The following is a 26,086-nucleotide window of genomic DNA, read 5'->3' as shown; positions in this document are numbered from 1 at the left end:
AATTAACAAACAAAGAACAACACAGCACAGGAAACGGGCCCTTCGGCCCAACGAGCCCACGCCGCCATTTTAACATTGTGAGTGCCCTCTTCTACCTATGACCTTTGTAGTCAGAATTTGGGAATCAGAAAATCGAAGCCTCGGAATCAGGGTTAAATATTGTTTGAATTTGCCGTCCATCCTCATCTATTCTGTATAGGTTCAAGTTTGCAATTCATACAACCATACAAATTAGGAGCAGATATTGACCTCTTGGTCCGTCTACTGCTCCACCATTGAACGAGTCCATGGCTGATCGCATCACAACATTCACATTGCATTCCTGTTTTTTTCCCGATCATCTTTCGTCTGTTGTGCTTTATATTTTTTCACTTAACCAACTCTGAATTACCAGAACCTAATTTTCTTGTTCTGTGTTTTCCACTGTAGTCCACAAATACTTGGACTGCCTGAATTTCACTGAACTGTTGCCAAGTTTGTTTTTTCAAGTTTATTCTTTAAATAGTTCAAATTCTCAATTAACTACTCCATTTAGGGGGATTATCGGGGGTAAATATGTGGAGTTACGGGAAAGTGCTTGGGTGGATGTTCTGTCGGAGAGTCAGTACAGACTCGATGGACCAGGTGGCTTCCTTCCCCACTATAAAAGCTCGCCTTGTCAGCATGCTCATAATGTTTCTGTTTTGAGTTACAGACAAACTTCAAATTATTTTCTCACAATCATTTAAGAAAGCTGCATTCAAACACCATCTCTTTGCAGTAGATCTTTGACCCAGGTCACAAGCCTATGGACTTACGATCAGGGAGAGTTATAGAGAGAATGTCACTGTCATTGATTCTATGAGACTCTGACTCAATTGTAATTAAATAGTCAATGTGAGAGTGAAAGCAGTGAGTTTTGGAGTAAAATATAAAGTCTCTGTTACTTGGGTGCAGAAGCTTCTATATGTCCAGCAGCCCAGCTTCAGCAACATGATTTCTCAGTGATTTGCTTATATTGGAGGACGGGTTTGATGATGCTGAGAGCCAGTCTCCCATTTGAGACAGAACACAATTCGAATCTCACCCAATAAGAACAATCCTGTACTTTTAGCCTTCATTGTCCATATGTTGTGAATGGACACAAAACTTCACCAGTTTGTGAAATGAGATTGCTAAACCCCTTATTCCCCCTGATGGGTGAGAGGAAAGGAAGACCTGGTTTGCCCAAGATCTGCCCAGATACTATGTTCTTTATCTGACAAATGTGTATCCTTTATAATTGCAATTTTGCAGCTTTGATGTTTTAGCTGAGAGCATTTTCCCTTAAGAGGTTTATATTACTCTTTTTACATTCTAGCTAATTACCATGAACACATCCATAATAATCTGCATATAATTAATCTGACCGGAGTATCCAGCTAGGGAAGTAGCCTGATATCAGAGAAGAAAGCATTGAGAGAGGGGGGAATAAGAGAAACATGTACTGCCAATTGAATGGCTTTTACATGGTTCCCTTGGGATTACTGTGAGATTAAAAACTATATACATAAAAAAGTTTAACTGCAAATTTGATCCATTTCCAAATGCTGAAAACCAAATGTGCTTAAACCAACAAAAGTGGTTCGCTATTCAACCCATTAAATGCCTGCTTGAGTATAATAACAATAAATCTCCAGAGCAGATCTTCCGACTCTGAGGCCTACAGCTCCATTGGTGATAAGCCACATGAGTTAACTCTTCCGTCTACAGTCAGCTTAGGCTGCTCCACCCCACCCAAAGTGTTCATATCCCCACCCGTTATGTGAACTGGCTAAAACTTTCTGAACATCACTGAATAAAGCAAAGTGCGTATAAGAAATAAATCTCGGCCACTTGGAAAATAATATCAGCAAATAACATGTGATGTGGTGCAAGGCTCTCTCCAGCTGCTTACCCTCCAAGCTGCTCGCACTGATGCCCAGATGTTGCAATCCCCCTGCAGCTTCCAATGCAGATGAAGAGGTTTTGCTTGCATCCTTGAGGTGGACTCTCAGCCTCATTGGGTAATGTTTTGAAACCTTGTGCTTTTCTCCCTAAGCTGTTTTTTAATAGCTGTATATTCACATGTTTACCACTCCAGATGTGGAGAGTCATCATTATCTAGCATGAATCGCCTTCCTTTCAATTGGAGATTTTTCTCACCTCAAGCCTGGGTAAGGATATACTGTTTTGTCTGGAATCTGAGTGATTTTACCACTAATTATCTCAGGGTGCATTACTGTTCAGTGGCTTTTGTTGCAGCGATCTATGATCCCACTCTAGTTGTAGTAGAACATCAACTGGCAGTTTCTCTAGGTCATTGAAAGAGCTTTTGAACAAATGGATAATGTCCTATAAATTCAACGGGGATTCTGTCTCTTGATTTTTTTCGAGGTACTCATATCGGTCCTCTAACTGCCTATTTTGATTGAGTCGATGAAAGAGTAGCTCGTCATTGCTTATGTTGTTATCCTCAAACTTTCTAATTCTGTTCTCAGACTCCAGTGACTGCTTTGAAAATCCGTTGATGGTTTGTTCCAGTTCTGAGATTGAATTAATGCTCTTCTAAAGGAGCTCATTTATGGAATTTCTGAACATTCCCAGTTCAGGAAAGTGCTCAGCCCAGACCTTTTCATACCTGACTTTTCTCAGATCAATCAGCATGGGGTTCAGCTCAGACTTCTCAATACCATATGTAGTGCTCAGGCATCAACTTTAACTAAACATCAACTTGAACTGTTTAACTGAAAATAGATACTACTCAGATGAGGAAAATATTGGCCAAGAAATATCCTCGATGTAGAATTTATTAATGGAGATTAGAAATAGGAGAGGAGAGGTCACCCTGTTGGGAGTCTTTTATAGACCTCCTAAAAGTTCTAGAGAGGTTGAGGAAAGGATTGCGGAGACGATCCTGGTTAGGAGTGAAAGTAATAGGGTAATTGTTATGGGGGACTTTAACTTTACTAATATTGATTGGAATTGCTATAGGTCTAGCTCGTTAGAGGCGTCAGTTTTTGTACAAAGCGTGCAGGAAGGTTTTTTGACTCATTATGTAGATAGGCCAACTAGAGGTGAGGCTATATTGGATTTGGTGCTGGGAAATGAGCCAGACCAGGTGCTAGACTTGGATGTTGGTGTGCATTTTGGTGATAGTGACCACAATTCGGTTACGTTCACCTTAGTGATGGAAAGGGATAGGCATGAACCTCAGGTCAGTAGTTTTAGCTGGGGGAAGGGTAATTATGAGGCTATTAGGAGAGAATTAGGAAGCATAGGTTGGACTAGGAGATTACAGGGACTGGGAACGTCCGAAATGTGGAGTTTTTTCAAGGAGCAGCTACTGCGAGTCCTTGATAGGTATGTCCCTGTCAGGCAAGGAGGAATTGGTAGAGCTAGGGAACCGTGGTGCACTAAAAAAGTTGATTCGTTGGTTAAAAAGAAAAAGGAGGCTTATGTTCGGATGAGACTTGAGGGCTCAGGTAGTGCACTAGAAAGCTTTAGATTGGCTAGGAGGGAGTTGAAGAGTGAGTTAAGAAGGGCTAAAAGAGGACATGAGAAGACTTTGGCTGATAGGATTAAGGAGAATCCTAAGGCGTTCTATAGGTATGTCAAGAACAGAAGGTTGGTTAGGGCAAGATTAGGGCCAGTTACAGACAGCAGACGGAAGTTGTGTGTGGAACTGGAAGAGATTGGAGAGGCATTGAACCAATATTTCTATTCGGTGTTCACGCAGGGGGACATGAATGTAGCTGAGGGGGACACTGGGTTGCAGGGGTGTAAAATAGACAGTATTGCAGTTGATAAGGGGGATGTGCAGGATATTCTTGAGGGTTTGAAAATAGATAAGTCCCCTGGTCCGGATGGGATTTACCCTAGGCTTCTCTGGGAGGCAAGAGAGGTGATTGCAGAGCCTCTAGCTCTGATCTTCAGGTCGTCGTTGGTCTCTGGTATAGTACCGGAAGATTGGAGGATAGCGAATGTTGTCCCATTGTTTAAGAAGGGGAACAGAGACTTCCCTGGGAATTATAGACCGGTGAGTCTTACTTCTGTTGTGGGCAAGGTTTTAGAAAAAATTATTAGGGATAGGATTTATAGTTATTTGGAGAGTAATGAATTGATTGGAGATAGTCAGCATGGTTTTGTAGCGGGTAGGTCGTGCCTTACTAACCTTATTGAGTTTTTTGAGAAAGTGACCAAAGAGGTGGATGGGGGTAAGGCAGTTGACGTGGTATATATGGATTTTAGTAAGGCGTTTGATAAGGTTCACCATGGTAGGCTTCTGCAGAAAATGCAGATGTATGGGATTGAGGGTAATCTAGGAAATTGGATCAGGAATTGGCTAGCAGATAGGAGACAGAGGGTGGTGGTTGATGGTAAATATTCGTCATGGAGTTCAGTTACGAGTGCTGTGCCTCAGGGATCTGTTTTGGGGCCACTGCTGTTTGTAATTTTTATTAATGATCTGGATGAGGGTACAGTTGGGTGGATTAGTAAATTTGCTGATGACACCAAAGTCGGAGGTGTGGTAGATTGTGAGGAAGGGTGTCATAGTTTGCAGGGAGACTTAGACAGGTTGCAGGGCTGGGCTGAGAGGTGGCGGATGGAGTTTAATGCGGAGAAGTGTGAGGTAATTCACTTTGGTAGGAATAACAGATGTGTCAAGGATAGGGCTAACGGGAGGACTTTGAATAGTGTGGATGAACAGAGGGATCTAGGTGTATGTGTACATAGATCCCTGAAAGTTGGGAATCAAGTAGATAAGGTTGTTAAGAAGGCATACGGTGTCTTGGCGTTTATTGGTAGGGGGATTGAATTTAGGAGTTGCAGCGTCATGTTGCAACTGTACACAACTCTGGTGCGGCCGCACTTGGAGTACTGTGTGCAGTTCTGGTCCCCACATTACAGGAAGGATGTGGAGGCTTTGGAGAGGGTGCAGAGGAGGTTTACCAGGATGTTGCCTGGTATGGAGGGGAGATCCTATGAGGAGAGACTGAGGGATTTGGGGTTGTTTTCGCTAGAAAGAAGGCGGCTAAGAGGGGATCTTATTGAAACATATAAGATGATTAGATGTTTAGATAGGGTGGATAGTGATAGCCTTTTTCCTCGGATGGAGAAAGCTAGCACGAGGGGGCATGGCTTTAAATTAAGGGGTGGTAGTTATAGGACGGATGTCAGGGGTAGGTTCTTTACCCAGAGGGTGGTGAGGGATTGGAATGCCCTGCCTGCTGCAGTTGTAAATGCACCTAGTTTGGGGGCGTTTAAGAGATCCGTGGATAGGTTTGTAGACGAAAAGGGATTGGTTTAGGTTAGTGGGTCATTGTTTTTGTAACTGGTCGGCGCAACATCGTGGGCCGAAGGGCCTGTTCTGCGCTGTAATGTTCTATGTTCTATGTTCTATTTTCCCCTTCTCTGAAGCATTCTTCAGGGTACAAGTCTACTTGCAATGGTCGGTCTCTTTGAGTTATCGCTGCCAAACAAAGGACTCGCATGGCTTTTTATCCATAATTCTCCACTTGCCTCCTGAAGGTTATCTATCATCCAGCCAATTGTGTAAATAGAAACCGATCAGATGGCTCAAACATCCACTGAAATTACTTTCGAAAGACACCCTTACGCTTACTTCATTTTATATATCCCATACATAACAGCTATATAAATCAGAGACTCAGTGTTCCTGTTAATGTAAACAACTTCCCTTATCTGGACCAATACAGGAAGCTTCAGAAAACAGTTCCCAGACCACAGTCTCTTTATGTCTGGCACCTGGTTTTAATCTATATGTTGAATAAAAATCCCAGCATGCTTCTCTCCCAGCGAGATTACCCTTTTTACAGTCACTGTTGCCATTATTGTTGTTAAGTCATTGTTGTAACCATTCTTTCTCTGTCCACACCCTGTTTAAGCAGATATTCAAATCCATGTCATGTTACATTCGAAGTATATCTATCAGTAGTTTGGGCTTTCTTGTGTACAATTACGTTTCTAACTTATTTTCCATTTCATCTCTCTAGATTTCAAATGATTAAAGTATGCATTTGTTACTTTAGCGTTGAAATGACAACAGTAATTGCAACATGCAAAGTAATTCTTATCCATGTTTGTATTTGTACTTTCCCAACCCAATTCCAAAATTCATCTCACTAGTTTGTTCCATTTGTTGCTGCAATCACTTGCCTGGTTTTCCCTCTTTGTTGAATGACTTGGGCAATAGTTTGATGAGTTGTATCTGTTTCTTGATCCCTTGCAAGTCTTCATGTAAAATTATAATGTTAGCTTCACATTTATCAGCATACTTGCCCAAAATACTGTTCGATTTTTCAGTGATATTATTAATGTTTTCTTCCAATTTATCTATGTTGACCAGCTTGACGGGATATGGGTTTTAAAGAAAAGGATAGTGTTAGCAATGGGAAAAAGTTTCTCAGCCATATTATGATTACTGAAATACACTAGAACAAAGGGATGGGTATTCTTTAGGTCCTCTGTCTGCATGTTTGAATTCATTGTTCCTTGGGAGCACTGAAGAGAAGCAGTGATTTGTAAGAGGAGAGCTTGAGGGTCAGCTAAAGCGATTTTTAAAGCTAACTTTGCTAGTTTTTTTTCTTTAAATTTTATACCGGAAGCCGTTTGCAAAGGGACTTGGGTAGTTTTTTTTCCTTACCATAAATTGGACTGGTGAGGAATCCCACCCGATACTCTACACAGGTAAAGTACCCCACCCTCCCACCTCCTCTAACGTAAATAAGAGAGAGAGAGAGGGGCTCGGAGTGAGAACGGGTAAGTTTGTTTTTGTTTTTTTGTGTGAGCTGGAAGGGCTTTGACTCACAGGGCCTAAGCGAAAAGGGTGAGGCAAGGTAAGTTTATATGTTTTTATTACTTTTTTCTCTGTATTTCTAAAAAGGGCAAGTATGAGTGTGAGGCCAGTATGTTGTTGCTGATGCAATATGTGGGAGGTCTTGGAGGCTCCTGGTCTCCCAGACATCCATACCTGCGCTCGGTGTGTGGAGCTGCAGTCCCTGCGGGACCTGGTAAAGGAACTGGAAATGCAGCTCGAGGACATTCGGCTCATTAGAGAGAATGAGGAGGTAATTGACAGGAGCTATCGGCAAGTGGTCACACCGGGGCAACGGGAAGAAAGCAAGTGGGTAATGGTTAGGAAAGAGAAAGCTCATGTGATGGAGAGCACGCCGGTGGATGTCCCCCTCTAAAATAAGTACTCCTGTCTGAATACTGCTCGGGGGGGGACAGCTCACCTGGGGAAGGAAGCGGTGGCCAGCTCTCTGGAGCTGAGTCTGACCCAGTACTTCAAAAAAGTAAGAAAAAGAGCAGCAAGGCAGTGTTAGTAGGGGACTCCATAGTGAGGGGATCAGACAGGTGTTTTTGCGGATGCAGACGGGAGTCGCAGATGGTGGTTTGCTTCCCTGGAGCTGGGATCTGGGATGTCTCTGGACGCGTCCCAGACATCCTGAAAGGGGAGGGTGAGGAGCCAGAGGTTGTGGTTCATATAGGTACCGCTGACATAGGCAGGAAGAGGGAAGCGGCCATGAGAAGAGAATAAACGGAATTAGGTAGACAGCTGAGAAAGAGGAACGCCAAGGTAGTAATCTCAGGATCGCTGCCTGCGCCATGGGAGAGTGACAGCAGGAATGGAATGAGGTGGAGGGTGAATGTGTGGCTGAGGGACTGGAGCAGGGGGCAGGGATTCAGGTTCCTGGGTCATTGGGACCTCTTCAGGGGCAGGTGTGACCTGTTCAGTAAAGATGGGTGGCACTTGAATCCCAGGGGGACCAATATCTTGGCGGGAAGATTGGCTAGGGCTACTGGGGGAGATTTAAACTAGACTGGTTGGGGGGAGGGAATAGAGATGAGGAGACTGAGACCGAGGAGGTTAGCTCCCGGGTAGGGAAGGACTGTAGACGGTATGAGAGGAAGGTTAGACGGGTGGTGGAGAAGGGAAATGTCCAGACTGAGGGGCTGAGGTGTGTCTATTTTAACCCCAGGAGTGTAGTAAATAAGGTCGATGAGCTTAGGGCATGGATTGTTGCTTCGGAATGTGATGTGGTGGCCATTACAGAGACTTGGATGTCTCAGGGACAGGACTGGGTACTTCAGGTGCCAGGATTCAGATGCTTCAGGAAGGACAGGGAGGGAGGCAAAAGAGGTGGTGGAGTGGCACTGTTGATCAGGGACAGTGTCATGGCTGCAGAGAAGGAGGATGCCGTGGAGGGACTGTCTACAGAGTCTCTGTGGGTGGAAGTTAGGAACAGCAAAGGGTCGATAACTGGGTGTTTTCTATAGGCCGCCCAGTAGTGACAGGGAAGTTGAGGTGCAGAAAGGCAAACAGATCCTAGAAAGATGTTGTAATAACAGAGTCGTCGTGATGGGAGACTTTAATTTCCCAAACATCGACTGGAATATCCCTAGTGTAAGGGGTTTGGATGGGGAGGAGTTTGTTAGGTGTGTTCAGGAGGGTTCCCTGACACAGCACGCGGAAAAGCCTACAAGAGGAGAGGCTGTACTTGACCTGGTGCTGGCTAATGAACTAGGACAGGTGACGGATCTCTCGGTGGGAGAGCATCTCGGGGATTGAGATCATAATTCTATCTCCTTCACGATAGCATTGGAAAGAGATAGGATCAGGCAGGCTAGGAAGGTGTTTGTCTGGAGTAAGGGGAAATATGAAGACATCAGGCAGACAATTGGACGAGTAAACTAGAAGGAGGCGTTCTTGGGGAAAAGTACTGAAAAAAGGTGGCGGATTTTCAAGGAATGTTTGACTGGAGCTCTGCACGACAACATTCCGATGAGACAAGGAGGTTTTGGTAGGTCGCGGGAACCGTGGTGCACGAAGGTTGTGGTGAACCTGGTCAGGAAGAAAAGAAAGGTGTATAAAAGGTTCAGAGAGCTAGGAGGTGGTAAGGATCTAGAGGAGTATAAGGCTTGTCGAAAGGAGCTTAAAAAGGAAATTAGGAGAGCCAGAAGGGGTCATGAGAAGGCCTTGGCAGGTAAGATTAAGGAGAATCCCAAGGCCTTCTACAAATATGTGAAAAGTAAAAGGATGAGGTGAAGGAATAGGACTTATAAAAGGTGAAGGGGGAAAAGTCTGTGTGGAACCGGAAGAAATGGCAGAGGTGCTTAATGAGTACTTTGCCTCGGTATTCACGGTGGAAAGTGATCTGGGAGGTTGTACTACAGGTTTGCAGCAGTCTGAAAAGATTGAGTATGTGGATGTTAAGGAAGAGGATGTGTTAGAACTTTTAAACTCTATCAAGATAGACAAGTCACCGGGACCGGATAGGATGTATCCCAGGTTACTGTGGGAGGTGAGGGAAGTGATTGCAGAGCCCCTGGCGATGATCTTTGCGTCGTCGATGGAGATGGGAGAGGTTCCGGAGGATTGGAGAATTGCGGATGTGGTTCCTATTTTCAAGAAAGGGAACAGGGATAGCCCGGGAAATTACCGATCGCTGAGTCTGGCCTCAGTGGTTGGTAAGTTGATGGAGAGGATTCTGAGGGACAAGATTTATGAGCATTTAGAGAAGTTTAGAATGATCAGGAATAGGCAGCACGGCTTTGTCAAGGGCAGGTTGTGCCTTACGAGTTCTTTGAAAATGTGACTGAACACATTGACAAAGGAAGAGCGGCGGACGTGGTTTACATGGATTTCAGCAAGGCGTTTGATAAGGTCCCCCATGCAAGACTTCTTGAGAAGGTGAGAGGGCATGGGATCCAAGGGGCTTTGGCCTTGTGGATCTAGAACTGGCTTGCCTGCAGAAGGCAGAGAGTGGTTGTGGATGGGCCTTTTTCTGCATGGAGATCGGTCACCAGTGGAGTGCCCCCGGGATCTGTTCTAGGACCCTTGCTGTTTGTCATTTTCATAAATGACCTGGATGAGGAAGTGGAGGGATGGGTTAGTAAGTTTGCTGACGATACGAAGGTAGGTGGTGTTGTGGATAGTCTGGAGGGATGTCAGAAGTTGCAGCGTGACATAGATAGGATGCAAGACTGGGCAGAGAAGTGGCAGATGGCCTTCAACGCAGATAAATGTGTAGTGGTCCATTTTGGCAGGACCAATGGGATGCAGGAGTACAATATCAAGGGTAGGAGTCTTAGCTGTGTTGAAGAGCAGAAGGATCTTGGGGTCCAGGTCCACAGGACTCTTAAATCGGCTTTGCAGGTGGAGGATGTGGTCAAGAAGGCGTATGGTGTACTGGCCTTCATTAATCGAGGGATTGAGTTTAGGAGTCGGGAGGTAATGCTGCAACTTTATAAGATCCTTGTCAGACCCCACTTGGAGTACTGTGCGCAGTTCTGCTCGCCTCACTACAGGAAGGATGTGGAAGCTATTGAGAGGGTGCAGAGGAGATTTACAAGGATGTTGCCTGGATTGGGAGGCATGCCTTATGAGGATAGGTTGAGAGAGCTTGGTCTTTTCTCCCTGGAGAGACGAAGGATGAGAGGTGACCTGATGGAGGTTTATAAAATGTTGAGAGGAACAGATGGGGTGGATTCTCAGAGGCTATTTCCCAGGGCTGAAATGGTCGCTACGAGAGGACACAGGTTTAAGGTGCTGGGAAGCAAGTACAGAGGAGATGTTAGGGGTAAGTTTTTCACTCAGAGGGTGGCGTGGGCTAGTTGGGCTGAAGGGCCTGTTTCTCGGGCTGTTTTTGTTCTTTGCTGTTTGTGGTGAGTGAATGGAATCAGCTGCCATCGGTGGTGGTAGAGGTAAACTCACTGGGGTCTTTTAAAAGACTTCTGGATGGTATATGGGATTTAATGGCATTGGAAGTTACAGATAGTTCTATGGCTTGGTAGGTATAGATGTGATCGGTGCGACTTGTGGGCCGAAGGGCCTGTTTGTGCTGTAGTGTTCTATGTTCTATGTTCTATGACTGAATGATCTCTGGCACAGATAAGGCAAGGAGTGTTGTTCAGAATTTGCCCTAGATACAGCGGGAATTGAACCCCATGCCGCTGACACAATATGGCTCACAATCTGACCAACTGAGCCAACCGGCTCCCCAGTAACATGGGTGACCAGGTAACAGCCTGACAGCACAGCAGAACTTTTCATGTTCAAAACTGTTGGTATTCCAATGTTCACACAGTATGAAAGGGAATCTATTGAAGGTGGGATAGAGTCACAGTGAGACTCTTGAACAATTACAATCTCTCCATCTCCCATTCATATCCAATATCCCGTTTACCATTTCTGCAGCAGATTGGGAGCTCCGACTAGTTCACAGGCTGATGGACCCGAAAATCATCTGTTCATTTAACCATGCTTCTTGCAGACTCCCAGTGAGGTGTCTGTATTAACGGCAGGTTGGAAAGCATTAACCATTAGAGAGAAAACATCACCTTTATAAAATGGACAAGTTATGGAAATATTAGAGTTACGTCACAATCTGAAACTTTAATTGAAGATTGTGGCTTGTGAAGTGAGCTTTCCAACAACTTAATTTCAATTCCTGCACAAACCTGATGCACACTGTAAAGTAAATCTAACAATTCAGCAAAGATGGTGTTTTAATGCAACTAACATTTTCTCTGTGTTCTTATTGAAGATCTACAACAGAAACACAAGGAGACACTCCGGGTACAAACTGAAACTCTGAGAGTGAACACTATCCTCATAAAGGAGAAGGTTAAGACTTTCCAGCTGGTTGATCGATACGCTGAGCTAACGGTTATTTCCAATGTTCGAGATCGGGCACTTGTCGAACATGAACTGCTGGCAAGAGGCCGAGACCATGAAGAATGGAGAGAGAAACATCTCCGGAGAGAATTGGAAAAAATCCGAACTGATCAATTGTTCCAGAGCAGCTTTTCCCAGAGAAAATCCAAATCTGGGAATTCAGCAGCAGTGTGCGGAGTCCCGGGAATTGGAAAAACAACAATGGTTCAAAAGATTGTTTATGACTGGGCCACTGGGAAAATATACCCACACTTTCAATTTGTCTTCAGTTTTAAATTCCGGGATTTGAACACTATTAACTGTAGAATAAACTTGAGAAATCTGATATTGGATCAGTATCCTTACTTTGGGAATATTCTGGGAGAGCTCTGGAAGAACCCAGAGGGATTGCTGTTCATATTCGATGGTTTGGATGAATTCAAGGACAGGATTGATTTTGCCGACAATCAGAGAAATACAGAACCTCAGTCCACGTGCACAGATCCCGAATGCTGGTGTGAAGTGTCTGACATTGTGTACAGTTTAATACAGCACAAGCTGCTCCCAGGATGTTCAGTGCTAGTGACCAGCCGCCCCACTGCATTACATTTATTAGAAAAGGCTGAGATCAGTGTCTGGGCTGAAATCCTGGGATTTGTTGGTGATGAACGGAAGGAATATTTCAACAAGATTTTTGAAGATCAGACAGTGGCAGCAGCTGTTTTCAAACACGTGGAGGAGAACGAGATCCTGTACACCATGTGTTACAACCCTTCCTACTGCTGGATCCTCGCTCTGTCACTGGGTCCCTTCTTTACACAAAGAGACAGGAAACGGCAGCAAGTTCCCAAGACCATCACCCAACTATATTCCTACTATATTTACAACATTCTGAAAAACCATGGCCGAGAGATTGAAAACCCCCGTGATGTGTTACTGAAGCTTGGTGAGATGGCCTACACAGGAGTCTCCAAGAAGAAGATTGTGTTTAGAAATGAAGATTTGATTGAGTACAATCTACAACCTTCCCAGTTCCTGTCTGGGTTCCTGATGGAACTTTTGGAGAGAGATGATTCTGCCCAGAGTGTGGTTTATACATTCCCACACCTCACCATCCAAGAGTTTGTAGCTGCACTCACACAATTCCTGACTCCAGATCCCGGGGAGATCGGGAAACTCCTCAGTGAAGCCCACAGCGAGGAAGATGGGCGATTTGAGATATTTCTCCATTTTGTTGCTGGTCTGTCCTCCCCACAGTCAGCTCGACCCCTGGAGGAGTTTCTGGGTCCGTTTCTACATCAGAGAACCTGCCGAGTGATTGACTGGGTGAAGGAGAAGGTTAAAGGGCAGATTGGGAACACAGAGACTGAAACTGGGAAACAGAAGCTCCTGAACACATTCCACTACCTGTTTGAGTCTCAGAATAAAGCACTGGCTGAGAACACAGTGGGATCTATGGAAACACTTTCATTTTGTGAATTGCGACTGACCCCGATTGACTGTGCAGTCCTGTCTCATGTCATTGGACTCTGTGACACAATAAAACACCTCAATCTACAGCGATGTTACATTCAGTGTGAAGGGCTCCAGCGGCTGGGACCCGTTCTGCACAAGTGTCAGGGATTGAGGTAACTGTTTGTTTGGTCCCGTCCCTGATATTTTCATTGAGAAGCCATTTCCTTTGTTCCAAATAAAACAGAGGCAGGTTCAGTTGGGGAAGTCGAGAGGGAGACAATGTTCAATGGTCACAGAGAATGTGTGGGAGAATGGTCCAAAGTAATTTCCAAAGCAAGTTTGCTGATGACACCAAGATGGCAGGGTTGGCGGGTACCGAAGTGGATTGTGAGGTGATACAACAGGATATAGATAGGTTGGTGCATTGGGCAGATAGGTGGCAGATGGAATTTAATCCTGACAAATGCAAGGTGATGCATTTTGGAAGGAATAATGCAGAGAGGAGCTATGTGATTAAAGGTAGACAAATTAGGAGTATAGAAATACAGAGGGACCTGGGAGTGCAGGTTCATAAATCCATGAAGGTTGCGACACAAGTGGAGAATGTTGTCAGGAAGGCTTATGGAATGCTAGCCTTTATAGGAAGGGGGATAGAGTTTAAAAGCTGCCGTCTAATGCTTCAGTTGTATAGAACGTTGGTTAGACCGCATTTGGAGTACTGCGTCCAGTTCTGGTCACCTTACTACCGGAAGGACGTGGAGTCTCTGGAAAGGGTGCAGAGGAGGTTTACCAGGATGTTGCCTGGCATGGAGGGGCTGGGTTACGAGGAAAGGTTGGAGAAACTGGGACTGTTCTCCTTGGAAAGACGAAGATTGAGGGGGGACATGATAGAGGTATATAAGATAATGAAGGGAATAGACAGAGTTAATAGTGAGAAACTGCTCCCTAGATTGAGTACAAATACAAGAGGACATGATTTAAGGGTGAGGGGGGAGAGGTATAATTTGGATATGCGAGGAAGGTTCTTTACGCAGAGAATTGTGGGGGTATGGAACGCGCTACTGAGTAGGGTGGTGGAGGCAGGAACGTTGGACTCGTTTAAAGTTCAGTTAGATAGGCACATGAGTGAAACGAGGATGGAGGGTTATGGTAGGGGTTATTAAATAAGGGTTAGAACCTCGGGAGACACAGGAAAGGCAGGCTTGTGATTAACGTTTTTGTCTTTTTATTCCGCAGGTGGAGGTCCACCTCATTGTCAAACGAGGGGCATGCACACGGTGGGTCGTGCGTAGGCTGCTCTTGGAGGTTCCGGGAGTGGCCTAGTACTTCGTGTCGGTGTGTGTGCTTGATCCTGGACCGGTAGACGGGCGCCGCAACAGCTCGGTGACTAGCACTGCTAGCTGTGCAGATACATGGATTTGGGCCTGTGTCTGTGGGAGTTTGTGCACTCTCCCTGTGGATGCGTGGGTTTCCTCCGGGCGCTCCGGTTTCCTCCCACACCCCAAAGATGTGCTCTTAGGCTGATTGGTTTTACCAAATTGACACTATTCTCCCCTGAATCTGGCTAAGTTAGGGGTTCTATCTGTAGATACGCAGGGTAGAATAGGTGTAGGGTGATGCGGCGGAGCGGGCTTGTTGGGCCGAAGGGCCTGTTTCCCGTGCTGGGTTGTTCTTTGTTCTTTTTTCTTTGTTCTAATAATGCTCATTTCAGAGCAGCTGCAGACATGATGGGCCGATTGGCCTCATTCTGAACCTGTAATAAATCTATGGTTCTCTGATAAAACTACAGCAGTTCAAGAAGGCAGATTCTTGTGGGCAAATAGGCATGGGCAGTAAATGTTGGCAAAACCAGTGATGATCACGTTCCTTGAGTGAATAAAAGCGTTATTGGGATAAATTTTAAATAATTAGATGTGTAAAGGTCTCCCTACAAAATTTTTTAAAAATTTTCACTCTCCCAACAGAAACCATCTGATTATGTATGATGCCAGAAAGAAATGTGTTTCTCTTGTGTTCGGTACAGCTTATAGTTTGTGGCTATTTATTATCAGGATTATTTTCCTGCACGGTGCCTCTGTTATCTATTACAGTTGGTGTGTGTTACATTGGGACAGTGTCCCTTTATAAGTCATGTGACCACTGATGACCTTAAAGTCACAGTGGATGTTCAGTCTTGTATTAAACCTTACAGTGGGCAGTCATGAAAAAACACTCTCTCTTAGGTTACAGCAGCCCACCAGTTTTCTGTTCCATGGTTCTGACTGCAGCTCCATAAAAGGCCCAGTATAAAATAGCCTCCATCTCAATTCCAGGCAGTGTATTCCAGACCTGAACCACTCGCAGTGTTTAAAAAAAATAGCTTTTTTTCAAACTTATTTGCATCTGTTGCAAGTCACTTTAAATCTTGTTCTCGATCCTTGTCTGAGCAGCAAGTTTTGATTTGCTACCTGTTTTGTCCAACACCATCACTATTTTGAACATTGCTATCAAATCTCCTCTTAGCATTCTTTCTTCCAAAGAAAACAACCTCTTCAATCGATCCTTGCGAGTGAAGTTTCACATCCCTGTAATCAAACATATAAACTCCTTCAGAACTTTCTCTTATGTGTTATAAGCCTTCCTAAAGTATGACACGCTGAACTGAGATCTTACTAATGTCGTTTTAAGGTTCAACACAACCTCCTTACTCTTGTACTCTATGCCCCTATAGACAATGTAATGATCCCAGCTGATTTCTGGATAGTCAGGTCTAAGAGCAGAACTTTGGCTCAGTAGATCATAACTTTTATTTATTTGTTTTATTATTTGGAAATGTAGATGAGCAGAATAACAAGGTAGTCGATTAACTTTTAACAGAAGTCAAAAACATTCATTAAAAAAAACTATAATGCACCACTACTTCACCCCATCTAACTTCACAGATATCTGCAGATTTGTAAGGATGACACAAGTTACAAAATATATCTTATGCTTTAATGTTCTCAGTAAGTACACAGTCAGTGTAAACCAACAAGCCACATGTGGTAAGATACACCAGTCTCTGAAACTTAGTTACAGATATCACCCAAAGTAAGTTCAGTGGATTCGTCTTCAAATCCCCCCAAATGTTTGTCACACTGTGAGAAATCTCGTGTCACTGGGACTCTTACTTCCACTCTAGAAGCTCCACTCTCGAAAACAAAACTGCCTTTGGAATCTTTTCACAAACAACTTTCTCTCAGATGCCTTCACCAAGGATCCCCCTCCAATATTTCAATGTTTCCTTTCATTATTCCTTCATATTCAGCCATGCCAACAGATACCAGTGTTCCATAGACTGTATGAAGGTGTCACCAACTTTAGGATTACATCAGGTGTCTGGATTCTCGTGAGCAAACTTTACCATGTCTGCATCTCGCATCTCTGTCTGTAACTGTGAGCCACGCTGTCTTCTCCTCTGTTTAACTTGGGGAGCAGTAGCTTGTTCAGGTTTTTTTGTCTCTTTGACTTCTATCTTCCTGACACTCCTCTTTTCCTTCTTGGTTTCTGATGGTGATTTATCTTTTGGGTTCTGCTTTCTGAATCCCTGCATTGCCCTGCCTCTACTGGCAGCCTCTGTGAACACTGTCTTGCTTCTTGGGTTAATTGGTTGCAACTGAAACTCAGTGCTTCTATCATCCATTGTGGGCCTCTGAACATAAGCAACCATTTTTTTAACCTCTATAATCCTTACAATGCTGTAAACTTTAAATTAAAATGCAGGGACAGTTTAAAGTGAAACCAGGCAGGCAGCTTTGTTTCACATGAAGTGAAATTAAAGTTTTGGTCCTTTCTGAGCTCACAAGCACAGAAACACAAATTAAACTTAAACTCAGGGATTATTATCTGATGCCCACAAACATAAATTATTTAGAACATAGAAAAACTACAGCACAAACAGGCCCTTTGGCCCACAAGTTGCGCCAATCATATCCCTAAATATTAGGCTTACCTAAACCCTCAATCCTATTAAGTCCCATGTACTCATCCAGAAGTCTCTTAAAAGACCCTAACGAATTCGCCTCCACCACCACTGATGGCAGCCGATTGCACTCACCCACCACCCTCTGAGTGAAAAACTTACCCCTGACACCTCCTCTGCACCTTAAACCTGTGTCCTCTTGTAGCAACCATTTCAGCCCTGGGAAATAGCCTCTGAGAATCCACCCGATCTATACCTCTCAACATTTTATAAACCTCTATTTGGTCACCTCTCATCCTTCGTCTCTCCAAGGAGAAAAGACCAAGCTCCCTCAACCTATCCTCATAAGGCATGCCACCCAATCCAGGCAACATCCTTGTAGATCTCCTCTGCACCCTCTCAATAGCTTCCACATCCCTCCTGTAATGAGGCGACCAGAACTGAGCACAGTACTCCAAGTGGAGTCTGACCAGGGTCTTATAAAGCTGCAGCATTATCTCCCGACTCCTAAACTCAACCCCTCGATTGATGAAGGCCAGTACACCATACGCCTTCTTAACCACTTCCTCTACCTGCTAGACTGATTTAAGAGTCCTATGGACCCAGATCCCAAGGTCCTTCTGATCCTCTACGCTGCTAAGAGTCTTACCCTTGATATTATACTCCTTCATCCCATTTGACCTACCACTACACATTTATCTGGGTTGAAGTCTATCTGTCACTTCTTCGCACAGTCTTGCATCCTATCTATGTCACGCTGCAACTTCTGACATCCCTCCAGACTATCCACAACACCACCAACCTTCGTATCATCGGCAAACTTACCAACCCATCCCTCCACTTCTTCATCCAGGTCATTTATGAAAATTACAAACAGCAAGGGTCCCAGAACAGATCCCTGGGGCACTCCACTGGTGACTGACCTCCATGTAGAAAAAAGACCCCTCTACAACAACTCTCTGCCTTCTGCAGGCAAGCCAGTTCTGGATCCACAAGGCAACAGCCCCTTGGATCCCATGCCCTCTCACCTTCTCAAGAAGTCTTGCATGGGGGACTTTATTGAATGCCTTGCTGAAGTCCATATAAACCACATCTACTACTCTTCCTTTGTCAGTATGTTTAGTCACATTTTCAAAGAACTCAACCAGGCTCATAAGGCATGACCTGCCTTTGACAAAGCCATGCTGACTACTTTTGAGCATACTAAACTTCCCTAAATGTTCATAAATCCTGTCTCTCAGGATCTTCTCCATTAGCTTACCAACCACAGAGGTTAGACTCAGCGGTCGGTAATTTCCGGGGCTAACCCTATTCCCTTTCTTGAATACAGGAACCACATCCGCAATCCTCCAGAACCTCTCCCATCTCAATCGACGACGCAAAGATCATCGCCAGAGGTTCTGCAATCTCTTCCCTGGGCCCCCACAGTAATCTGGGGATATCCCATCCGGTCCCGATGACTTATCTATCTTGATGCTGTTCAAAATTTCCAGCACATCCTCTTTCTTAATATCCACATGCTCAAACTTTTCAGTCCGCCGCAAGCCTGCAGTACAACCACCCAGATCTTTTTCCATCGTGAATACCGAGGTAAAGTATTCATTAAGCACCTCTGCTATTTCTACCGGTTCCACATAGACTTTTCCCCCTTCACCTTTTATAGGTCCTATTCCTTCACATCTCATCCTTTTACTCTTCACATATTTGTAGAACGCCTTAGAGTTCTCCTTAATCTTACCTGCCAAGGCCTTCTCATGACCCCTTCTGGCTCTCCTAATTTCCTTTTTAAGTTCCTTCCTACAAGCCGTATACTCCTTTAGATCCCTAACATTGCCTAGCTCTCTGAACCTTTTGTACACTTTTCTTTTTGACTAGGTTCATTACATCTTTTGTGCACCACGGTTCCCGTAACCTACCAAAACCTCCCTGCCTCATCGGAACATTGTCGTGCAGAACTCCAGACAAACATTCCTTGAAAATCTTCCATCTTACTTCACTACTTTTCCCCGAGAATACCTCCTTCCAATTTACTCATCTAATTTCCTGCTTGATGGCTTCATATTTCCCCTTACTCCAGATAAACACTTTTCTAGCTTGCCTGATCCTATCTCTTTCCAATGCGAGTGTAAAGGAGATAGAGTTATGATCACTATCCCCAAGATGCTCTCCCACCAAGAGATCCGTCACCTGTCCAGGTTCATTAGCCAGTACCAGATCGAGTACAGCCTCTCCTCTTGTAGGCTTATCCACATACTGTGTCAGGAACGCTCCTGAACACACCTAACAAACTCCTCCCCATCCAAACCCCTTACACTAGGAATATTCCAGTCGCTGTTTGGGAAATTAAAGTCTCCCATCACGACTGTTATTACGACATCTCTCCAGGATCTGTTTCCCTATCTGCTCCTCAACATCCCTGTTACTATTGGGCGGCCTATAGAAAACACCCAAAGTTATCGACCCCTTCCTGTTCCAAACTTACACCCACAGAGACTCCGTAGACAATCCCTCCATGGCGTCCACCTTCTCTATAGCCGTGACACTATCCCTGATCAACAGTGCCACTCTCCCCCTCCTCTTTTGCCTCCCTTCCTGTCCTTTCTGAAATATCTGAAACCCGGCATCTGAGGTATCCAGTCCTGTCACTGAGACATCCAAGTCTCTGTAATGGCCACCACATCACATTTCCAAGCAGCAATCCACAGTCTAAGCTCATCCACTTTATTCACCACACTCCTGGCTTTAAAATAGACACATCTCAAACCTTCGGTCTGAGCGCTCCCCTTCTCCGTCACCCGTCTATCCTCCCTCTTACATTGTCTACAATCCTTCTCTATTTGCGAGCTAACCTCCTCGCTCCCAGTCACCTCATCTCAATTCCCTCCCCCCAACCTTTCCAGTTTAAAGTCTCCCCAGTAGCTGTAGCCAACCTTCCCGCCAGGATATTGGTCCCCTTAGATTCAAGTGCCACCCGTCTTTTTTGTACAGGTCACACCTGCCCCTAAAGAGGTCCCAATGATCCAGGAACCTGAATCCGTGCCCCCTGCTCCAGTCCTTCAGCCACGCATTCATTCTCCACCTCATTCCATTCTTGCTCTCACTTTCCCGTGGCACAGGCAGCAATCCCGAAATCACTACCTTTGTGTTCCTCCTTCTCAATTGTCTACCTAACTCCATATATTCTCTTTTCATGACCCCTTCCCTCTTCCTACCTATGTCAGCATAACATAAACATATATATAAACTATAACACTAAAGCCCAAGGTGCTGTATTTTTTATTAACTGCTATCTACACTTGACCTACTAATAGCAATGATCGATGCACATGTACATCCAGTCCCTCTGTTCCTGCAATCCATTAACAATTCTACCAATTATGTTATATTGCTTCCTCATGTACATGTTTCCTGAAAGTCTCACCTCACACGTCTCTGCATTGAACTTAATCTGCCACCTATCTGTACGCTCCACCATGGTCTGTTTTTCAGTCCCAAGCTCTCCTCCTCACAGTTTCCGATGCCTCAAAGATTCCTGCGCTCGACAAACTTTGAAATTTTCCTCTATACTGCAAACATCCAGATCATTCATATATATCAGGGAAAGACAGTGATCCCAATACTGACTGCTAGGGCTCCCCACTATCAACATCCTCCAGCCTGAAAAATATCCATTCATCCAATTTTGTATCCACATTGCGACTTTCCCATTTATTTAATGAGTATATGGTTCAAGTCTGTTGTGTCACTGCATCAGATGATTTTTGAATATCCGTGTACACCACATCAACAGCAGAACCGTCATTGACCCTTTCTGTTGCTTCCTCCAATTCATAAGAACATAAGAACATAAGAAATAGGAGCAGGAGTAGGCCATCTAGCCCTTCGAGCCTGCCCCGCCATTCAATAAGATCATGGCTGATCTGTTGTGGCTCAGTTCCACTTTCCCGCCCTCTCCCCATAACCCTTAATCCCCTCTCTTATCAAGAACCCATCAACCCGCTTCTTAAAAATATTTAGCGAGGCAGCCTCCACCACTTCAACGGGCAGAGAATTCCAGAGATTCACCACCCTTTGAGTGAAGAAGTTCCTCCTCAACTCCGTTCTAAACCGCCTCCCCTTTATCTTGAGGCTGTGCCCCCTAGTCCTACTGTCTTTTTTGAGCGGGAAGAGTCTCTCCACCTCTATCCTATCCATCCCATTCATCATCTTATACGTCTCAATGAGATCTCCCCTCATTCTTCTAAACTCTAACGAGTACAAGCCTAGTTTATTCAGCCTCTCCTCATAGCTCAATCCCCTCAACTCCGGTATCAGCCTAGTAAACCTCCTCTGCACTCCCTCCAGGGCCAAAATATCCTTGCGCAGGTGCGGCGCCCAAAACTGCACACAGTACTCCAGCTGCGGCCTCACCAATGCCCTATACAGCTGCAGCAAGACCTCCCTACTTTTATATTCAATCCCCCTCGCTATGAAGGCCAGCATCCCATTCGCCTTCCTGACCACCTGCTGCACCTGCAAGCTGGGTTTTTGCGACTCATGCACAAGGACCCCGAGGTCCCTCTGCACCGTCGCCTGCTGCAGTTTTTCGCCACGTAAGTAATAGTCCTTCCTACCATTATTCCTACCAAAGTGGACCACCTCACACTTGCCAACATTAAATTCCATTTGCCATTTCCTGGCCCATTCGCCCAGCCTATCTAGATCCTTCTGCAGACTCTCCACACCCTCCGCACAATTTGCCTTTCCCCCAATCTTGGTGTCATCAGCAAATTTCGACACCCTGCACTCGGTTCCCTCCTCCAGATCATCTATGTAAATGGTAAATAGCTGAGGCCCCAGCACCGACCCCTGGGGCACCCCACTAGTCACCAACCGCCAATCCGAATAGCACCCATTGACCCCCACTCTCTGCCTCCTATTTGACAACCAATCCTCTATCCACGCTAACACCCTACCCCCAACTCCATGTCCTCTGACCTTCTGCAATAACCTCTTGTGAGGTACCTTGTCAAACGCCTTCTGAAAATCCAGAAAGACCACATCCACCGGCTCTCCTCTATCCACTGCCCTAGACACATCCTCATAGAACTCCAGTAATTCACAGCAATATAAAGCCAGTCGCAAATGGCATTTTTGTTTACCAACCAATGAATTTAGTTTTCCTCTATGTCACTATTAGATTTACCATTTCCCTTTTGAACTCAGCGTAGGCCGGCTCAGCAGATTTAAATGATCAACTGACCCTCCGACACTCAGCTAAGTTTAACGTTACCGCAGACTTGACTATATTGGATTGACCCACTCTTTTCAGTTGTGGTTACTGTCTCCTGGCCCTCTCTTCATCCACTCCAACAAACTTAGATATCTGGGAATTGCATATCAACTGCTTGGAAAGCAACTATGCTCGTTATTAGATTGCCATCATTGCATTAGGCACTCCTATGGTGTAGGTGCACCCACAGTGCTGTGAGAAAGAGAGTCCCAGGACATTTGATCCAGTAACTCTGAAGGAATGGCGATATATTTCCAAGTCAGGATGGTGTGTATCTTTGAAGGGAATTTCCAGGTGGAGATGTCTCCATTTATTTGCTGTCCTTGTCCTTCTAGGGATAGAAATTATATGGAAGGTGCTGTGTAACGGGCCATTGGGAATTGTTACACTGCATCTTGTAGATGGTACACATTGCTAGCTCTGTATCTCTGTGGTGGGTGGAATGAATGTTAAAGGTGCTGGGTGATGTACCAGTCAACAAGCAGAGTTATCCTGGATGGTGGCGAGCTTCCTGAATCTTGAGCTGCTCTCGTGCAGACAAGTGGATGGTTTTCAATCAAATTCCTGACTTTTCTTGTAGATGGTGGAAATGTTTTGGGAAGTCAGGAGGTGAGTTACTCTGCGCAGAAATCCTGGCCTTTAACCTTCTCTTATAGCCACAGTATTGATGTGGCTAATCTGTTTCTGATCAATGGTAACAAACACCCAAGATGTTGATAGTGGGGGATTCAGGGGATGATAATCCCATTGAACGTAAATGACTTGGTGAGATGGTCATCGTCTGGCACTTGTCAGCCCTTTGCTTAATATTGTTCAAGACTTCTTAAATATGAACAGGTCCCACATCACTATCTTGCAGAGTTGAGAATGATGCTGAACATTGTGCAGCCATCAGTAAACATCTCCATTTCTAACTCTATGATGGAGGAAATGTAATTGATGAAGCAGCTGAAGATGGTTGGGACGAGGGCCTTCTCCTGAGAAATTCCTGCTGTGATCTCCTGGAGATGAGATGACCCTCTCTTCATCCACTCCAACAAACTGAGAAAGCTGGGAATTAAACCCGTATCAACTGCTTGGAAAGCAACTATGCTCATTACTATATCACCATCATTGCATTTAGGGACTCCTGTGGTGAAGGTAATTTTTGTGAGAAAGAGAGGCCGAGGATTTTGAACCAGTCACTGTGAAGGAACGGTGATATGTTTCCAAGCCAGGATGGTGTGTATTTTGGAAGGGAACGGCCAGGTGGTGATGTTTCCATTCATCTGCTACCCTTGTCTTTCCAGGGATAGAAATCACCAGTTCGGAAGGTGCTGTGTAACGGGCCATGGTGAGTTGTTACACTGCAGTTTGTAGATGGTCCAATAACCACAACTATCTTCCTCTGTGCTGGTGTTACTCCAATGAGAGGTTTTTCTCTCATTTCCATTGACTTCAGTTTTTTTCCTCTGGATCCTTCTTGCTACATGTGGTCATATTCTGCCTTGATGTCAAGGGAAGACACTCTCATCTCACATCCTGAGTTCAGCTCTGTTGTCCATGTTTGCATCAAGGCTGTAATGAGGTAGGGGGCTGAATGACCCTGAGTAAGCACAAGCCCAGAGTCAGCAATCAGGTCATTGCTAATTAAGTGCCACTTGTTAGTCTCGATGATGCTTTCCATTACTGTGCTGATGATCGAGAGTAGACTGATGGGGTGGTAATGGATTGGATTTGTTCTCTCCTTTTTGTTTACGGTCAGACCTGGGCAATTTCCCACTATTTTGGGTAAACATCAGTGTTGTAGCTCTACTGGAACAGCTTGGCGAGGAACAGAGCAACTTCTGGAGCAGTAATCTTCAGTACTGGAATATTGTCAGGATCTGTGGTCTTTGCAGTATCCGTTACCTTTAGCTGTTTCTTGAAATATGGAGTGAATCGAATTAGCTGATGACATCACTGTGATGCTGGGGACCTCTGGATGGTTCAGCCACTGAAGTTAGTTACTGATATTTGAGCCATATCTTTTGCACTGATGTGTGAGTCATCTCCGTCATAAGGATGGGATATTTGTGGAGCCTCCTTCTTCTGCTATTTCATCATCCACTACCATTCACAGTTAAATGTGGCAGGACTGCAGAGCTTAGATCTGAGCCAAGGAAACCAGAATTTCCTGAATGAGGAAAGTTGCTGGTGGAAAATCTCCAGTCAAACTGTCAGTGATATGAAACAGGGTTCGGGGAGAATCCTTTTCCTATGTGAGGATCTACCCGGAAGGGGAACTCCCGGTAATTCTGGGAGATAGAACAGTAACCATACCTGCAGAAAATGTAGAGCCTTTTACTGTGGAATGTGGTGGGAGACGAATCAATCATAAATATTTCAACTTTCTAATGGGAGACTAATCTTTCCTTGTATAAAATCTCGGGGATGGATCTTAAAGCAACAGTTAGCGCAGTTTCACACTTTAACTCACCCTGAGATATTATACAGGTGATATAATGACAATAGTTAAGAAGCACAGGGAATCCCGAGGGACCCACTCTCACAGCTTTATCATTTAACTCTCAGTAAAATGTACAATTGTCATAAAATCCTAGGCTTATGTAACACCAGAAGTGATTTGAAATTCCAGAAATTAGCATGGTCAGTGAGATTCAGGAGGGTAATTCTAATGATTAGGAAATAAGACCAGAATGTGGGACATGTTTAAAAATTACTTGCTTGTTCACAGGATGTGGGCATCACCTCCTCTAGGGGCCATTAGTAGTGAAGAATAAATGCTGGTCTAGCCAGCGAGACTCATATCCCATGGACAATTAAACAAAATGTACATTTTGGGAGGTGTAAAAGTAGTTTCCCCCAGTAGGCAAACCAGTGAGAGTGAATTGTTCATGATTTTTCAGTGCTGACTATTGCCTTTTCCATTCAACAGAAAGGGTTTGATATTATCTGATTTAATATTGTCACATTTATTAGTGCCAAAGCATACCGTACATATGGAAGGAAAGGAAAGGGTTCAGAATGTAGTGTTACAGTCACAGCTAGGGTGTAGAGAAAGATAAACTTGGGTGAGATGTCGTAACTTGAATCAGTTCACCACTGGTTTCTGACACAAAAATAGATCCAGCTTTTTTTTCTGTGGAGCATTAATCTAAATTTAATGTGTTTCTCACTTTCTTCATTTAGTCTGGGTGGCAATAAACTGGGAGATTCAGGAGTGAAACTATTGTCTGCAACTCTGAGGAATCCAGAATGTAAAATACAGAAACTGGAGTAAGTTTCAAACTGTGTGAGGTTGTGTTAATAACCAGTGGATGTCTAACACTGTAAATTATTATCAGTGTTAGTAATAGTGTCATTAATAACCATTCCACATCATTCCTGTCAGTATTCATGTTAAACATCACGGATTCACTCTGATTCCTGAAATCTTTCTCTCTCTGATCTCCAGTTTGCAGAGTAACAGCCTCAGATATTCTCACCTCTGCTCTCAGCACAAACCAGTCAGTGATGTGTCTGAACCTGAGTTACAATAAACAGAGATTCAGGAGTGAAAGATTTAACTAATCATTTATAATTACTCTCAAAACCATTCATGAGAATAAAAAAGATGGACAAAACAATTAAATGTTTGTAGAATTACCAGATATGGCTGGTCACATGTTCAATTTAGTTTAATTTGTCATTCAGATTATAGATGTTTATGTCTGTCGGCTTCTCAGTTTGATTAAACATAGAAACTGCTGTATATCGG

At 44.4% G+C, this 26,086-nt stretch overlaps 1 protein-coding gene across 1 annotated transcript in view; it reads left to right on the top strand.

The window, feature by feature from the left end:
* LOC145337644 (NACHT, LRR and PYD domains-containing protein 12-like) overlaps window positions 1–26,086 on the top strand; it is a 264,909-nt gene that overhangs the window by 31,536 nt on the left and 207,287 nt on the right. The window contains exons 6-7 of the mRNA XM_080182462.1: window positions 11,571–13,308; window positions 15,100–15,152. Coding sequence (XP_080038588.1) covers window positions 11,571–13,308; window positions 15,100–15,152 — 1,791 coding nt within the window. The remainder of the gene's footprint in view (window positions 1–11,570; window positions 13,309–15,099; window positions 15,153–26,086) is intronic.

Source organism: Carcharhinus amblyrhynchos, unplaced genomic scaffold, assembly GCF_965287045.1.
Source record: "Carcharhinus amblyrhynchos unplaced genomic scaffold, sCarAmb.v2.hapA scaffold_55, whole genome shotgun sequence".
Taxonomy (NCBI): Eukaryota; Metazoa; Chordata; class Chondrichthyes; order Carcharhiniformes; family Carcharhinidae; genus Carcharhinus; species Carcharhinus amblyrhynchos.
The sequence above is the reverse complement of the archived record's forward strand: the minus strand, read 5'-3'. Positions and strand labels throughout refer to the sequence as shown.